Below are 13,958 nucleotides of genomic sequence, written 5' to 3'. Positions count from 1 at the left end.
TCCTGTTTCCTAATAATTTCAAGTATGGAGTACCCACGTGTAGAGAGATCAGACTTCATGAACTGTACCACAGACCGCTCCGGATGGTCACATATAGTGGTGTTGAGGGTGTGAGACCCTTGCAGTTCACTGATAAACTGAGTACGGAATATTTAACATGTTCGACAAATGAACAGACCTGCTGTGCTCAGGCCGGTTTTTCCTCCACGTCCTGCTCTTCGTCTTCATCATCTCTGTCATCTTTAACAATCCCTTCATCGATACTTTCAAGCCTCAGTCTCTGACCGTCCAGGTATCTGGGTCTCGGTGCTGCCCTGGTTGTAAACAGTCCCCCTGGCAGAGCCAGACCCTCCCCAAACAGGGTTAGCTTAGCGTCGCTCTCTATAGCCTTCGCCAGACAGGAAGCGAAGGTATCGAGAGATTTGTGCACCTCTGCATGGACCTGAACTGAGGATGTGTTGGTGTTTTCAGCTGAGGATAAAAACAGTTGCTATTAGACATGTTGTTGTGAAAAAATCTTGTGTTTTGTTTTGAAGCTTGATGAAACCCTCAGTGAGTAAGACGTGAACTCCCTATAATCTGTTGTGGAGCAGTGGAACTGACACATACCTTTAGCTTGCTCCACCTGGTCTTCAAAGGTGACAGAGCTCCTCCTCTTTCCAGACAGATTCCCGTGGTTCTGTGGGTATGACGAGCCATCTGTGGAGAAGTTGTCCAGCAACATCACGTCTGTGCCTGTGTCGGAAACATTCACAGACAAAAAGGAGGTAATTGAGTGCAAAATGTCAAAGTAGAAACCATCTTAATAAAGACGCAAGAAATGAGTTAGTTGATTAGACGTTTCTTTGTATTACATGACATTACTTGCCATCCTGAACTAAAACATGAGCTGTGAAACAGGAATGTGAGTCTGACTGTGACAAAGCTGTGGGAGTATGATGCAATACAGATTGTACACCTTTTACAACATCATGTTTACACATGCCATGAATCATCTATCTCCATTTTATGTTCAAGTTATGATCAATGATTGAGTTTTAAAAAGCAAAGTTAACACATCTGTCAGTACAGATGCTAACATAACAACCGCTGGCTGGCTGTTAACCTAATATATCCCAGTAAAATGATGATTAGCAATTAGTTAGTTGATCACCCACCAGTTATGATTTTTTGTTTTAGGAAAATTGAAGAAAAATATTTAAATTTTGAGGTTCCGGCTTCTCAGAAGTGATAATTTGCTGTTTTCTCTGTGTTGCCTCATTGTAAATTAATATCATTGGGTTTTATAAATAATTTGAAGATGTCTCCTTGGGCTCTGAATAATTCGTAAATGTTTCACTATTTTCTGACATTTCATAGACAAAATAATTAATCAATTATTGTGAACGCAGCACAGGCAAAGCTCTTCATGAGTTCTTTTTTCCTCATCAGCAGTTTGTGGAGTTTGACACGTGGGGTAAATAACTGATCAGTCTATCCAATCACAGCTGATCAGAGTGATGGAGGAGAGGAGCAGGTGCTGCAGAGGCAAGTGAATGCAAACACTTAGACCCAGTGCAATGAACAGTTGAGCTTCACTTTCACTGTGCCTGGCCTTCCTCTGCGCCGCCCTGCGCTCTAAGAGTGTGGTTCACTTATTAACCGAACAGCTATAAATGTTCCAACAGCACTGCTAATGAACGGTCCAGCTCCAAAAATATAAAATCAATACATGGCGGCAGATGTTATCATGACAGGCCGCTGCAAATAAATCAATGTGTGGGAAATCTTGAGATGCCTTTCTGACATAAGGAAAACATCTGGAGATTAGCTGTGTCCCAGATCCATACTGCATACTAACTCTGATCAGGGTTGGAAATGAACTGTTTTTGTCCACCTAGCGCCGTGACTGCCAAATTCCAAAATCTACCAGCTACTCTATAGATTACTTTTGGTTTTTGGCTCTTTCCAATCCTGAGTATGTTGTGTGCTCACAGTGGAAAAGTGATGAAATAATGTACACTCAAAACACTCAGTACGCAGACTAAAAATATTTGTTTTTTTAGTGTGTTCTTGATGGACACTTTTCTGTGTTTCTTCCCATTCCTTCTGTTTCCTGTTTGCAACACTTACATGAGTCCTGAGTGAAACTGAAGCCAGTATCTCCTGTGCTGCTCCCTGGGGCCAGCAGATGCCCTCCACCAGCCAGCATGGCTGTCAGGTGTGGGGACATACCCAAATCTGAAAGAACACAAGCAACATCATCCAACACAACACATGAAATCACAACAACACAGGAATGTAAATCTAAACAGGCTGTATATACTGTTCATAGACATGTGTACATGCTGCACCAGCACCCAACCTTTCACTGTTATATATAAATGTATGTTCACTGTTTACAGAAACAGTCTAATACAGACATTGTACCTACTTGTCTGTGCATAATAGTTATGTTTTCTTTTATTTGTTCAGCTCTGTTGTCCTTGTTTTGGCTGTATGTCTATGTGTATCTTCCTGAATATTGTTCTTTTCATATACTATCGCAAGTAATAAATAAATATACAGGCTGATGTCAACCTTCCTTTGAACTGATTTGCACGACAGAGTCCCTGCTGCTCTCCCACCTGTGATTCTGTTGGAGATGCTGAAGAGGCGGGACGTCCTTTGCCGCGTGGCAAACGACTCTCTATAGTAGCGATCTCCGAAACACATCCCCAGCAGCTCCTTCCTCACCGTCTTATTCCACAGACCATAGATGAGAGGGTGACACACCGCGCTGCAGAAAGACAGCCATGCTACCAAAGTCTCCAGTCCCTGAGACACACTCCCTTGTCCCCACAAAGCCTCCGTGCACACCACCCCAACATACGGCCCCCAGGTCATGAGGAAGGTGCCGATCACCACTAAGATGGTTACAAAGGCCTTGCACTGGCTCCCTGCGTACACCAGGCTCCGCCGGCTACCATTAGAGGAAGTCGAGGTGCTTGAGTTTTTGCGTCCATTCCTCTGAGCTCCAGTGGAGTCATCCTGGGCCACGACAACTGTCCCACAGTGTACTTTCCTGGCTTTCATACGCAACGCGGAAAATTACACCGTAACAAGCCAGCATGATGAACAAGGGGGGGAGGATGCACCAGGTGACCCAGAAGGCGGTGTAGCTCGGCTCTCTGTGCCAAGATGCAACACAGGTCCACTTGAAGCAGTCAAACTCAAAGGAGGACCAGCCGAAAAGAGGAGGCAGACTGCCCACCAGGGAGTGCAGCCACACATAGGCGATGACAACCACCGCCGGTTTCCTGTGATCTTCATGGGGTAGATCATTGGGTAAAGCACTGCGTAGTACCTGTAGGAACAAGAGAGGAGGGAACACAGTGAGGGAACTTTTCTAAAGCGATCCCTCTGGTCCCAGTAACACAGAGACTGCTCAGATTTCAGTGAGTGATACAGAAGCTAAAAGCGGCACTTTCCCACCCAACAATACTGTGAAGTGTTTACTGAAAGCTGCAAACACAACAGAAAATGAGAGGCTTGGCAGGGGAACAAAAACATGCACTGTAATCACAAATTCCCAAAGGTGCTGAGGGTAATTAGGACAGCAGTGAGAACAGTGAGGATTGTGTGCTGCAGAGCAAATTTACACTAGATCTTAGTAAATACATTTGTGATTCCTGACATCAGGAAAAACACTGTAATTATAACAGAGTGATTTTCAGTGGTAATTCTATACAACCTGAAGTGCAGCTATGAAAAAATCCCTTTTACTTTGTGTGTTTATCTGAAGAGACTCTGCCCTCGGGCTACATTTTCTTCTTATTTTTATATGTTCAGGACATTAATGGGCTGCAAACTTTGAGCAGAGGCGTGTAGCCCCAGCCAATGACAGCTCACAGGTGATGTCAGGAATTTATAAAAAAGGTATCGACCCAGTAGGAGCGGCACACATACCACAGGAAGCTACAAAGGTCGCAGATACAGTGCCAGAAACACAAATATAGTGAGGTGAAACACTACGTGGACAAAACTCGTTCCAAAACAGGAGTGAGTCTGGGGTTGACTGAAACTTTAACTGGCGAGCACTGAAGGAGAGGGTTGAACAAAGACAGACATGGAGTCGGCCTGTTTTCTGTTGGACTGGTAGATACAGGCGGTTAACTTAGTTAACTTGTATCTTGCTGTGTAAGTACAGGAGGTGTTAGAAGGTGGGGCCAAGTTTAAATGTTGTGTTTACAAACAGCACAGGACAATTCCTACTAAGTATATAAACGCAGTTTAAAAATTTCCCAGAGTCCATGGGGACATCATTAGATCTCATTTTGTGGAACCGATGATCCAAAACTCATAGACATCAAATTTACAGTGATATAAAACTAAAACATGCTGGAACCAGGTTATGTTTGGGAGGCCTATTTCTGCTAATAAATGACTTAAAGCTGCAGTTGGTAACTTTGATGAAAGTAACCTTGTCATATTTGCCGAAACTGTCACTGTATTCTTAAAGACATACATGAGACAGATGATCTATTAGAAAAAAATCATAGAAAAAAGTTCACAAGCTGTGACTGACATGGCTGACAGCCATGAGACTCCTCGGCTCTGATTAGTTGTTTTCGTTCATGTGGGGCTGATGCCATTGGTGTGTTATGAGGAGGAGGAGGAGGAGGAGGAGGAGGAACATGACTTTTGAATTTCATATTACAGATACCAAGAGACAGATTTCTTTGATAGCCCACGTTAAGATATATGTACATTTCCTTTTTTTCCATCTGACAAAGTGAGCCCGTCTTCCCACATGTATCACTGTCTAATTTGATCTTAACACAAAACCACCACAAATAATATTGCATAAATAAAACAAAGTCTAACATAATCTAAAAACTGAATGTATATTCAAAGAATAAGCAAAGAAAAAGAGGTCACAGTCTGTGCCTTAAAAATGGTAGATGTGTACTTCAGTATGCTAGATTATCTATATCTGTGCAGGCTGATTTATTTATGAATCAGTTTCTTATTTTCTAAAAATAGGAATCAATGGAAATAATCTCGGCCCTGCAGATGAATGGTGCATTCATGTCGGTCCACATTTAAAGTTACTTTGAGTGAGCCTGTCTAATGCTTGTCACTTGAGCTGGGAAAATCTCCAGAAAAATACCACAAGCTAAGTGTGTGGTTAACCAATCTTATTTACAAGGCTGCATACTGACCTTAAAGGGAAACACACCAAAGTAAAAGTAAGGACATCTAATGTTTAATAAAAAATAAATACAATTGTGCTAATTCTTTTTAAAAAAGGGACAGAACTGCTGCAAGAATATAAAGAAACTCAATATTTACCAACTTCTATTAAATGCTTTATATGGTTACTGTTGTCACTCAGTAAGGTATATTATCACCGTATGAGGAGTGATGCTGAACGTAATGTATCTCATACAGAATTATGTCCCTAAACATGTCTGGGAAGGAATTTTCTAGGCATTCTCCAGTAAACTAAATGCAAACTCAAGTCAATCTTCTAACTAAAATGTTTGCTTTTACATCTTATTACAATTAAAATTGTTGGCAGGTTTTCTTGCCGATTTTGTGTTTCTCACTCTGTATGTGGGATTCTACCACCGTGCTGAGTCCTTTGACCCGTCTGATATCGCTTATCTTAAATTGCCTCTCAGGGACATTATTGTTTATCTTACTTTACCATAAGAAACATATTGCATAAAATACCCTAAGCTGCCATGTACCGGTGTCACACATGCTGAAATCTTGGCAATATAGCCAATTTTGGTTGAATGTGCACTTTCTTATAGTGTCCAGGAGAGTGACAGCTAGCTAGCGGACAGTGGCTCTGCTCTGAGCATCATGACCAGAAACAAAATATGAGTGTTGCTGTTTCATCTATCCAGAGCGGTGTGATTTTAAGGTGAGACATACAGTACATTATGTTTTTTTGTTGTTTTTTTTAAATGTTACCAATGTTATTTTGAGAGTTTAAAAAGCAATGTCAGAAAAAACATGATTAAAAAAAATCCCTCTTTCCATGTCTTAGCGTTTTTAAGACTTATTTAAGATGGATTATTCGGGACATTTAAATAACAATTAAGGTCTTATCTTTAAATTAATATATTCAATACCTTTTAAGACTTTTTATGGATCCATGGGAACCCTGAAAATACTCAAATTACTCCACTGACAGCAAATACTGCACAACATTTATGAAAGCAGTGCTGTCACTCTTTGAACTGCACTTTTTCTGGCTCATGACTTATCAAATTATAGAACAAATGTGTTCAATCTAATAACTCAAGCATTCCTTCTCAGCAATGCCCAGCCTAACAGACTTTTCAACATGTGGAGCTGCACAGTACAAGCACAACCACTGGCCAGTAAGCAGCCGCAGAGGTCATGGTGTCTAAGTGCCTTGATCAAGAGCACATGAACACATTATGGTAACAAGCCTGCATTTGTAACCATTAAGCCGCTACTTTGCATGCATAAAAACAGCCAAATATGTCAATATGTCACGTCCCTTTGTAGTGATGAACCAACAGAAAATTATTATTATCATCCATAACTAACCTGTCAATGGCAATAGCACCAAGGGTGAGCATGCTGGCAGAGCTGATGAGCAGGTAGAGCAGGGCAGTGAAGTTACACCACACCACCCCAAACACCCATTCCCTCTTTGCCGAGCTCACGGCCACAAACGGCAACACCAGCACGGACAGCAGCAGGTTGGACAGGGTCAGGCTGAACACAAACTTGTTGCTGGGCGTGAGCAGGTAAGGCCTGCGATACAGGGTCACCACTATCAGGAGGTTTCCAAGGCAGGCGAGGAGCGTGATGGTCACAATGGAGACCGACTCCAGGGCGGCCAGGCCCTCACCATTCCCCGCTGTGGTGCAGTTCCTACTGATGTTCATGGTGAGAGGCTGGGCCACCAGACAGGTGAAGGAATGGTTGGAGACTGTAAATGGAAAGACATGATTAGAAATGTTAGCATTACGAAGAAAGCTAGTAAAATCCAGAGAATGTTTGGCATTTTTGCTTGATAATTGAATCACATGATTAATCACACTGCACGTTGCATTAATGCCTTCATCTCTTTCTATGTGTTACTTTAACACAGATCTCGTGGAGAGTTATCTCTCTACATTGCACACATTCGTTTCACACTTCATGCTGCACATTCCTTGGACAATATCATGCACATTTCTGCATACGTAACTACAAGGGCTGCAACTAACACTTATATTAATTCTAATATTTCCATCCTCAACTAATCAGTCGATTATTTTCTCAATTAATTGACTAGTTGTTTGGTCTATTAATGTCAGAAAATTGTGAAAATGTTGATCAGTGTTTCTTAAAGCCCGAGATGACGTCCTCAAATGTCTTGTTTTGTCCACAACCCAAAGATATTCAGTTATAGAGGTGCAAAGAAACCTGAAAAAAATCATATTTGAGAAGTAGTTGGTGATAAATTTAATGGCTGACAACCAATCAATTAATTGTAGCTCTAATAACTACCACTTCTAAAAACTGCTCAGCACTTTCATTTTTACTCAGATATACTGTATGCTTTTATAGTATTTTCTCATATTTTTATCATAATTTTTAAACTATTTTGTATTTATGTCTCTTGATTCTTTTAAATACTTGCTTTTATTGTTAATTTCTTTTTCTCTCAGTATGTTTAAATTATGCACCAATACTCTAAAGCAAATCTCCTGTATGTGAAAATCTTCTTGGCAAAAAACTGGATTCAGATTTTGAATCAATTATCAAAACTTTTGCCAATTACTCTTCTGTCATTTCAGCTCTAATGCAGTTTAAGGGCAGATTGATATGAGACATCTGCACTGCACAACCCTATTGCTATTGTGTAACTGTGGTAAACATCAAGGCAGACTTTAAATTCATAGTGATGACTAAAGCACCCCAAACAAGTCACAAGAGCCCACTTTTTAATTTTCAACAGAATCAGAAATACTTTATTATTATGATTCAATACAGTTGCTCTGATGTAAAGAATAGAAGATTATAAGAAGTAAGAATAAGAGTATAAGAATAAAAGTCTGAAAATATACAGCAATAAAATAGAAATGAAACTAGTACTTAAGATATAAAAATTGAAATATTAAAAATAAAATGAGTCATCACTATGCTGAGGCTGTAAGTGTGAAAATGTAACTACAATAAATAAGTAAAATAAAACAACAACAGAATCATACTCCATGGAAATAAGCTGAAACCAGTGGCTGCCAGAACATTGTCTAGTTAATGTCACATTTATCTAAGAGTTGTAGTTAATTTGCAGATTGGATTTTACACACAAAACATATCATTATATAATAAAAATACTAATTATTTGCAGATTGAACTATCCAACAGCGCATAAAAGTTGCCAACAGCAGCTCCAAGGCAACCAGTTACAACATTAGAAAGTTTTTTTTTACACATTTAAGCAATGTAAAATAAAATAAAAAGCATAATATAGCAATGACAGCAGCAGATAACACTTGTGTAATGTTGCTTATGATGAATTTGAATGCAGCCTTGCATTGCTGTGTTGGTATTTTTACACAAAGCAAGGTGGGAATTCTACTGGCTTTACATTGTACCATCCTCAGGAAAGGTAAGCGCAAGATGAAGACATGTAACTGTTAACTGAGCCATTATAAACAAACTTTAGCACCAAACTTTAAAGTGTAGCGACTAAAATATGACTAATACATCGACTATATTCAAAGTTAACGTTTAAGCTAAACAAAGTAATGGAAATGAACGTTAAAATTCAAACCAACGGTCTTCTCTCAGCCGTTACCTTCGTCTGTTAACACTATTTTTCACCACAAAAAAGCAGATTTGTTACCGCATCTCACCGTAGCGTTACTCGGTAAACTTTTAGGAGTTAAAAGACAATAAATATAAACTTTAACGCAAAAACCGGCTACATTTTAGCTTTCTGTACAGCTCAATACCGACAAACTTTGTCAACGGCGCTGTTACGTTACTACTTCTAGCTCGAGAGCTGTAACGCTAGCTAACACAACTACCGTTAGTTAGCCTAGGTTAGCTTAAACTTTCTCCCATTGTCCCCCCAACATCTCCCTCTTTACCTGCTTCGGCTCGGCGCTGTGGCTCCACATTTTCCCCCCGTCAAAGGCCAACCGTCCATCCTACTCGTCCGTGTCCACACTATAACCCAGTAACAGGGGGCTGAATCTGAATTAAGTGTCTCAAAAGCCCCCCGACATTGTGAAGTTTGATAACGTTTGTCTCTCAGACGGCCAGCTGCGGCTGCAATGGCGTCCTCCTCCCACCTCAGCTTCAACTCCCTCTCCTCGCAGACTCCTGCAGTGTGTGGGTGGTCCCCGGGGTGGGAATCGCCTTGTGTTCATGTCGCAGTTAGCGTTATTTCTCCATGGTGAGTAGCTTGTTGTGACAATGTACGTACGTTTTACTCATAATTACACTGCTGAAAACATTAACAGTACATTTATTCAGCTCCAGATGCAACATGTAGTCAGTGGAGACGTTTGCATTCATGTGTACAACAATCAGTGTACGCATGTGTATCTCTTCAGCAACAGGCTGGCGGTGTTTATGAATGAAGCGCTACGTAGCATCGTATTTATCCGGCTGGACCACCCACATGGATCAAAGCTTCCCGCACAACAACAAAACGTCATCACGTTATCTTACGTTATCCAATCAGAGAGGCGGGACGTTACCGACTCTTCCACCAGAGGGCGCACTCTGCCTGAATATCACAACCGCTGGGCTGAGCTCCACAGGAGGCAGGCAATTATTATATTCTTTCCCAGGTATTTTTTATCGAGCAAAAGATGATATTACATATATCATGTTGCAATGCCAGCCCTCATTTAATTTTACAGAAAATAACATAAGAATAATAAGCTCACAGATGCAGGAAAACATGAGCATGAACATGTAAACAGGACAAAACATGTGGATTAAATGCACATAAAGTAAATACAGGAGGGAAAAATAATAAAAATTAACAACAGGGAAACTAAGTCTAAATACAGAACTTGCTTAACTCCTTCTATTCCCTTATCCATTACCCTTGTCTCACTCCATAACTCATACTATTGTAGAAGAGTGGTTACAACTCAGGAAGTGTACTTTGTGCAAGGTGTGATTTGAGAGGGTGCCAGATTGTGATATATTGTGGGATTCTGCCCTTTAAAACATATTTTATATTCTGAATGCAAGCAATACAGTTTTAGATGTATTCTGATGTAAACTGAACAATACAAAAACTCATAAGTAGTATTATAAAAGTGAAGAGCATGATGTCAAAGGCACATTTGTATACATTCAGACTTAAAAAGGATATAAAATCCTCTTAACTGGATTAATCTGACAACACAATTTTCTTTTGCTTTAAGACTATAACATGTCATCACTCTTATCACCACATAAGGCAATATAAATAAGAAAAAAATCAGACAGGTAGGTTTCACCAGTTTTTTTTTCTCTCTTTTCTTTCATTGGTTCAGGTGCCCATGCCATGCAATTGGAATCTCGTGTGATGTAAACAAGGATTTGGGCTGTAAAGCTGGATTTATACTTGTGCATTTACTGGGCTTAGGCATAGTGACCAATGGGCATTTCCTTAAAAATGTAACTTCATGTTGGAGTTACAGTGGCTGTGTTAATGCCATGTAGAGACTGCAAGGAGTCAGCTAGGACCAACCGCATTTTCTCCTTCAAATTTTCAATGCTGGTGGAGATCGTGGAGAAGTCACGACAACATTATGCAAGTAGAGGAAAAGCTCAGTAATCTTTTCCTTGTCAGTAACACATGTCAAACACATTTCCACTGTAAAACTCACACACGTTGTAATCTTGGCCCTTATCACATTAAAAGTAGAATGTAAACAGATTATTTTGACCTATAACTGAACAGCTGAACAAAGCAAACAATGATATCCATGCTCTAAAACATAAAGTGACTTAAACAATGTAAACACTATTATTTTGGGGTAACCCATGTAGCGTTGTGATGGTGCTATCAATAAGTAAAATCTGACATTAAACTTTACAGAGGCAGCTACATAAGGACTGTCATACATCATGACAGATGAGCAAAACTCCACCTTGGAGCTGAAGTTAAAACTTGAGCATAGGCATCTGTGGAGTGTAGTCAGTCAGAAGAGACACCATCAGACCCTGAGAGACAAGACAGGTGTGATTAACAGTAGATGGAGAATCAGACTGAAGAATTTTGACAGGATTGAATGAAACCCACACTAGTATAAAACCATACATCAGATAATATCAGGTTACTCACCATGATTGTCCACTTTCTGTTCTCTGCCTCGGGGAAGACGAGGGAGCGGGATGAGTAGAATACCTCGTCATCTACCTCCTCCATTTTCCGAGGGAGACAATGCAGGAAGGTCCAGTCTGGTTTGGACACACTTCCTGTCTGTAGTGGACCAGAGACAAAACATGGAGTTAAAGTAACCCTTTAACTCATTCAATACAATACTTAATTTTTAGAACCTACACAGAAAAAAACATTCAGCTTGGTCATATTTCACTTTTTACAGTAAACAATAAACTTGCCCTTAAAGTTGGGGTAAGAGTAAAGATATGGATACAAAAATAGACAAAATTAAGTGGGATATTTTTCAGGGACAGCTGGAAAGGTCATCTTCTTCACATGGTCAAAGAACTAATTTTCACACCTAACTGGGTGAATTAATGGTTCATTTTGACTAAATCAGAGTTGGTGATTGCTGGAACAGTGTAAAGATGAACCAAGATGGTTTTTGTGAGTTTTATTGTATTTCGGTTGACTCTCAATAAAGTGAGTTTTATGATGATAAAATTACTGTTTATTTAAATGGACTCTGGTAGCTTTGGTGATGCTGATTTTGGGGTAGTTTCTGGTTAAAAAAATAACAGGATCTTACACTTAAACAAAATGTTATGTCTGTGGGATCCTTTCCATAATGTGGTCAGATACTTGTAATAACAATCTGAGCCTGTCAGTGGCAGAAACAAGCACTTTTAGTGGACGTGAGTGGCTGCATTTCAGCCTGTTTCACCACTGCTGGCTGTAGCTCTTGGCCAATTTTGAAAAATGTTTTTTCGATCAGTCACTTAGACACAAAACATAGGAAAAAAAGGTCCAGGTTGAAGAATATATAAATATCCCTTTTCAACCCCCATCAACTCAGTGACATTACACTTTTGCTCCTTTGCAAAATATTTAATTGCCAGGCATAAAGGCATAATTTTATTGACTCAAATAATTACTGAAATCATTTTCAGAACATGATATCAATTATATAATCATTTTCTGTGCAAGAGTTTTATTGAATGCTTACTAGCTAATTTAAAAACCAGATGAAGGCCGTAATAAGTGTTAGATTAGTTTACCACACAAACAATTAGTAGAAGATTAAAACCGACTGCTTTGTGAGCAGGCAGTCAGGCAGAGTGTGTTTTATACTCATTTGCTGACTGTCAAAAGTGTGTAAAGCTGTAAAGAGGGATAATTTGGAAACAGGCACTGACTGAAATATCAATAAGATACCAAATCAAACATAATGCAAAAACTATAAACAGCTTAATATGACAATGTTTTTTTATGTACCTGCATTGTAATCTGGTAACCTTTAAAGTCTTTAAGTCTCTTTGTCTTCTGTTCTTCCTGTCCCATGCCGACCCAGGTGTCGGTAACCAAAACATCACTGCCGGTTGCAGCCTCCCTCGGGTCAGAGGTCAGAACAAGCTGGGTACCATGCTGAGACAAAATGTAACATTACAAATTAACATGATGACATGAGGTCTGTTTATAATAATGACACATAAAGAGGAAGACCTCACCTCTCTGGAGAGTCTTTGTGCCTCTTGAAGAACACTCCTGTCTGGCTCATACCCCTGAGAATGAAGATACAGTTTTAGCTTTGGTAGGATTATTGATGTACATTACAAAGCGAACGAAGAGGAAGTGCATTAAAAGAGAGGCCACGTGCACTGAAGAGCATAAAACCAGGCAAACCTTTGGGGTAGCAATCTTAAGATGAACTCCCAATTTAGCTGCACACATCATAAAGGAGTGCAGGACGTTGTTCCCATCTCCAATCCAGCTCACTGTTAGTCCACTGAGGGACCCATAATGCTCCTGAATGGCAGTAATTTAGAAAACACTATGTCATTATCATTTACTGGATGAAAACTGCAGTATGTTGCAGGAGTTGGGAGTACCTGTAAAGTAAGGAAGTCAGCCAGAATCTGGATTGGGTGGTAGAGGTCAGACAGACCGTTGATGATGGGGATGGAGGCCTCCTTATCCAGCTCCTCCAGCATGGAGTGGCTGTACACGCGAGCCAAGACAATATCGCAGAGACCTGAGAGAACCCTGTGGGAGGAGTTGAGAGATTACTGATTGGGACATGAACCCAGGGGGCTGAGGGTCATATGCTGGGCCACAAACACTCGTCTCTCTCTTTAGTAATCAGCAGCAGCAGTAAACAACACGAGATGATGGTTACAACCTTGAAAAACTCACCAGTATTACAATATGTGAAGTTACACTGAAAAATACCATGCTCATTAAGATTTACCTGAATATTCAAATATACAGCCTACATCTATCAACTGACTGACATTCATTTCATTTTATGTCTATGAGTGAAAACATAATTATTAGACTCACCTTGCTGTGTCTGTGCTGCTCTCATTGACGCCCAGGTGGATGTCCTGAGAGGTGAGGAAACAGGGGTGTCCGCCAAGCAAAGCAAAACCTGGATACGATAGGATATTAAAGGAACACTTTGACCCGTAAATGACCATTTGTTTAGCAGTTACTCAGCATGTGTTACTTTGAATTCATAAACAAACTTTTTGTTTTTCTCGCATGAGTCTAAAAACATCCATTTACAAACACTCACACAACTCCTGCAGTGCAGTCTAAGTCTCATTTATCCAGTTGTATCCTCAGT

General features: G+C 40.1%; 3 protein-coding genes and 1 pseudogene across 3 annotated transcripts in view; 2 read left to right on the top strand and 2 right to left on the bottom strand.

Moving 5' to 3' along the window:
• gpr161a (G protein-coupled receptor 161a) lies at positions 1-11,113 on the bottom strand (the record flags this gene model as incomplete). The annotated part of the gene is given in 8 exon segments (XM_049594531.1): positions 1-471; positions 610-735; positions 2,113-2,220; positions 2,607-3,058; positions 3,060-3,270; positions 3,273-3,325; positions 6,550-6,937; positions 9,093-11,113. Coding segments are annotated over 7 exon segments (1,578 nt in total). The 5' UTR covers positions 6,894-6,937; positions 9,093-11,113.
• Positions 1-13,958, top strand: part of srpx (sushi-repeat containing protein X-linked) — a 74,151-nt gene that overhangs the window by 9,501 nt on the left and 50,692 nt on the right. The gene's annotated exons all lie outside the window — the stretch shown is intronic.
• LOC125900253 (X-linked retinitis pigmentosa GTPase regulator-like) overlaps positions 1-13,958 on the top strand; it is a 62,668-nt pseudogene that overhangs the window by 30,574 nt on the left and 18,136 nt on the right.
• otc (ornithine transcarbamylase) overlaps positions 1-13,958 on the bottom strand; it is a 52,833-nt gene that overhangs the window by 35,775 nt on the left and 3,100 nt on the right.

The sequence above is a fragment of the Epinephelus fuscoguttatus genome, linkage group LG13 (assembly GCF_011397635.1).
Source record: "Epinephelus fuscoguttatus linkage group LG13, E.fuscoguttatus.final_Chr_v1".
In the NCBI taxonomy this organism is placed as follows: domain Eukaryota; kingdom Metazoa; phylum Chordata; class Actinopteri; order Perciformes; family Serranidae; genus Epinephelus; species Epinephelus fuscoguttatus.
This window is presented reverse-complemented; position numbering and strand designations above follow the sequence as displayed.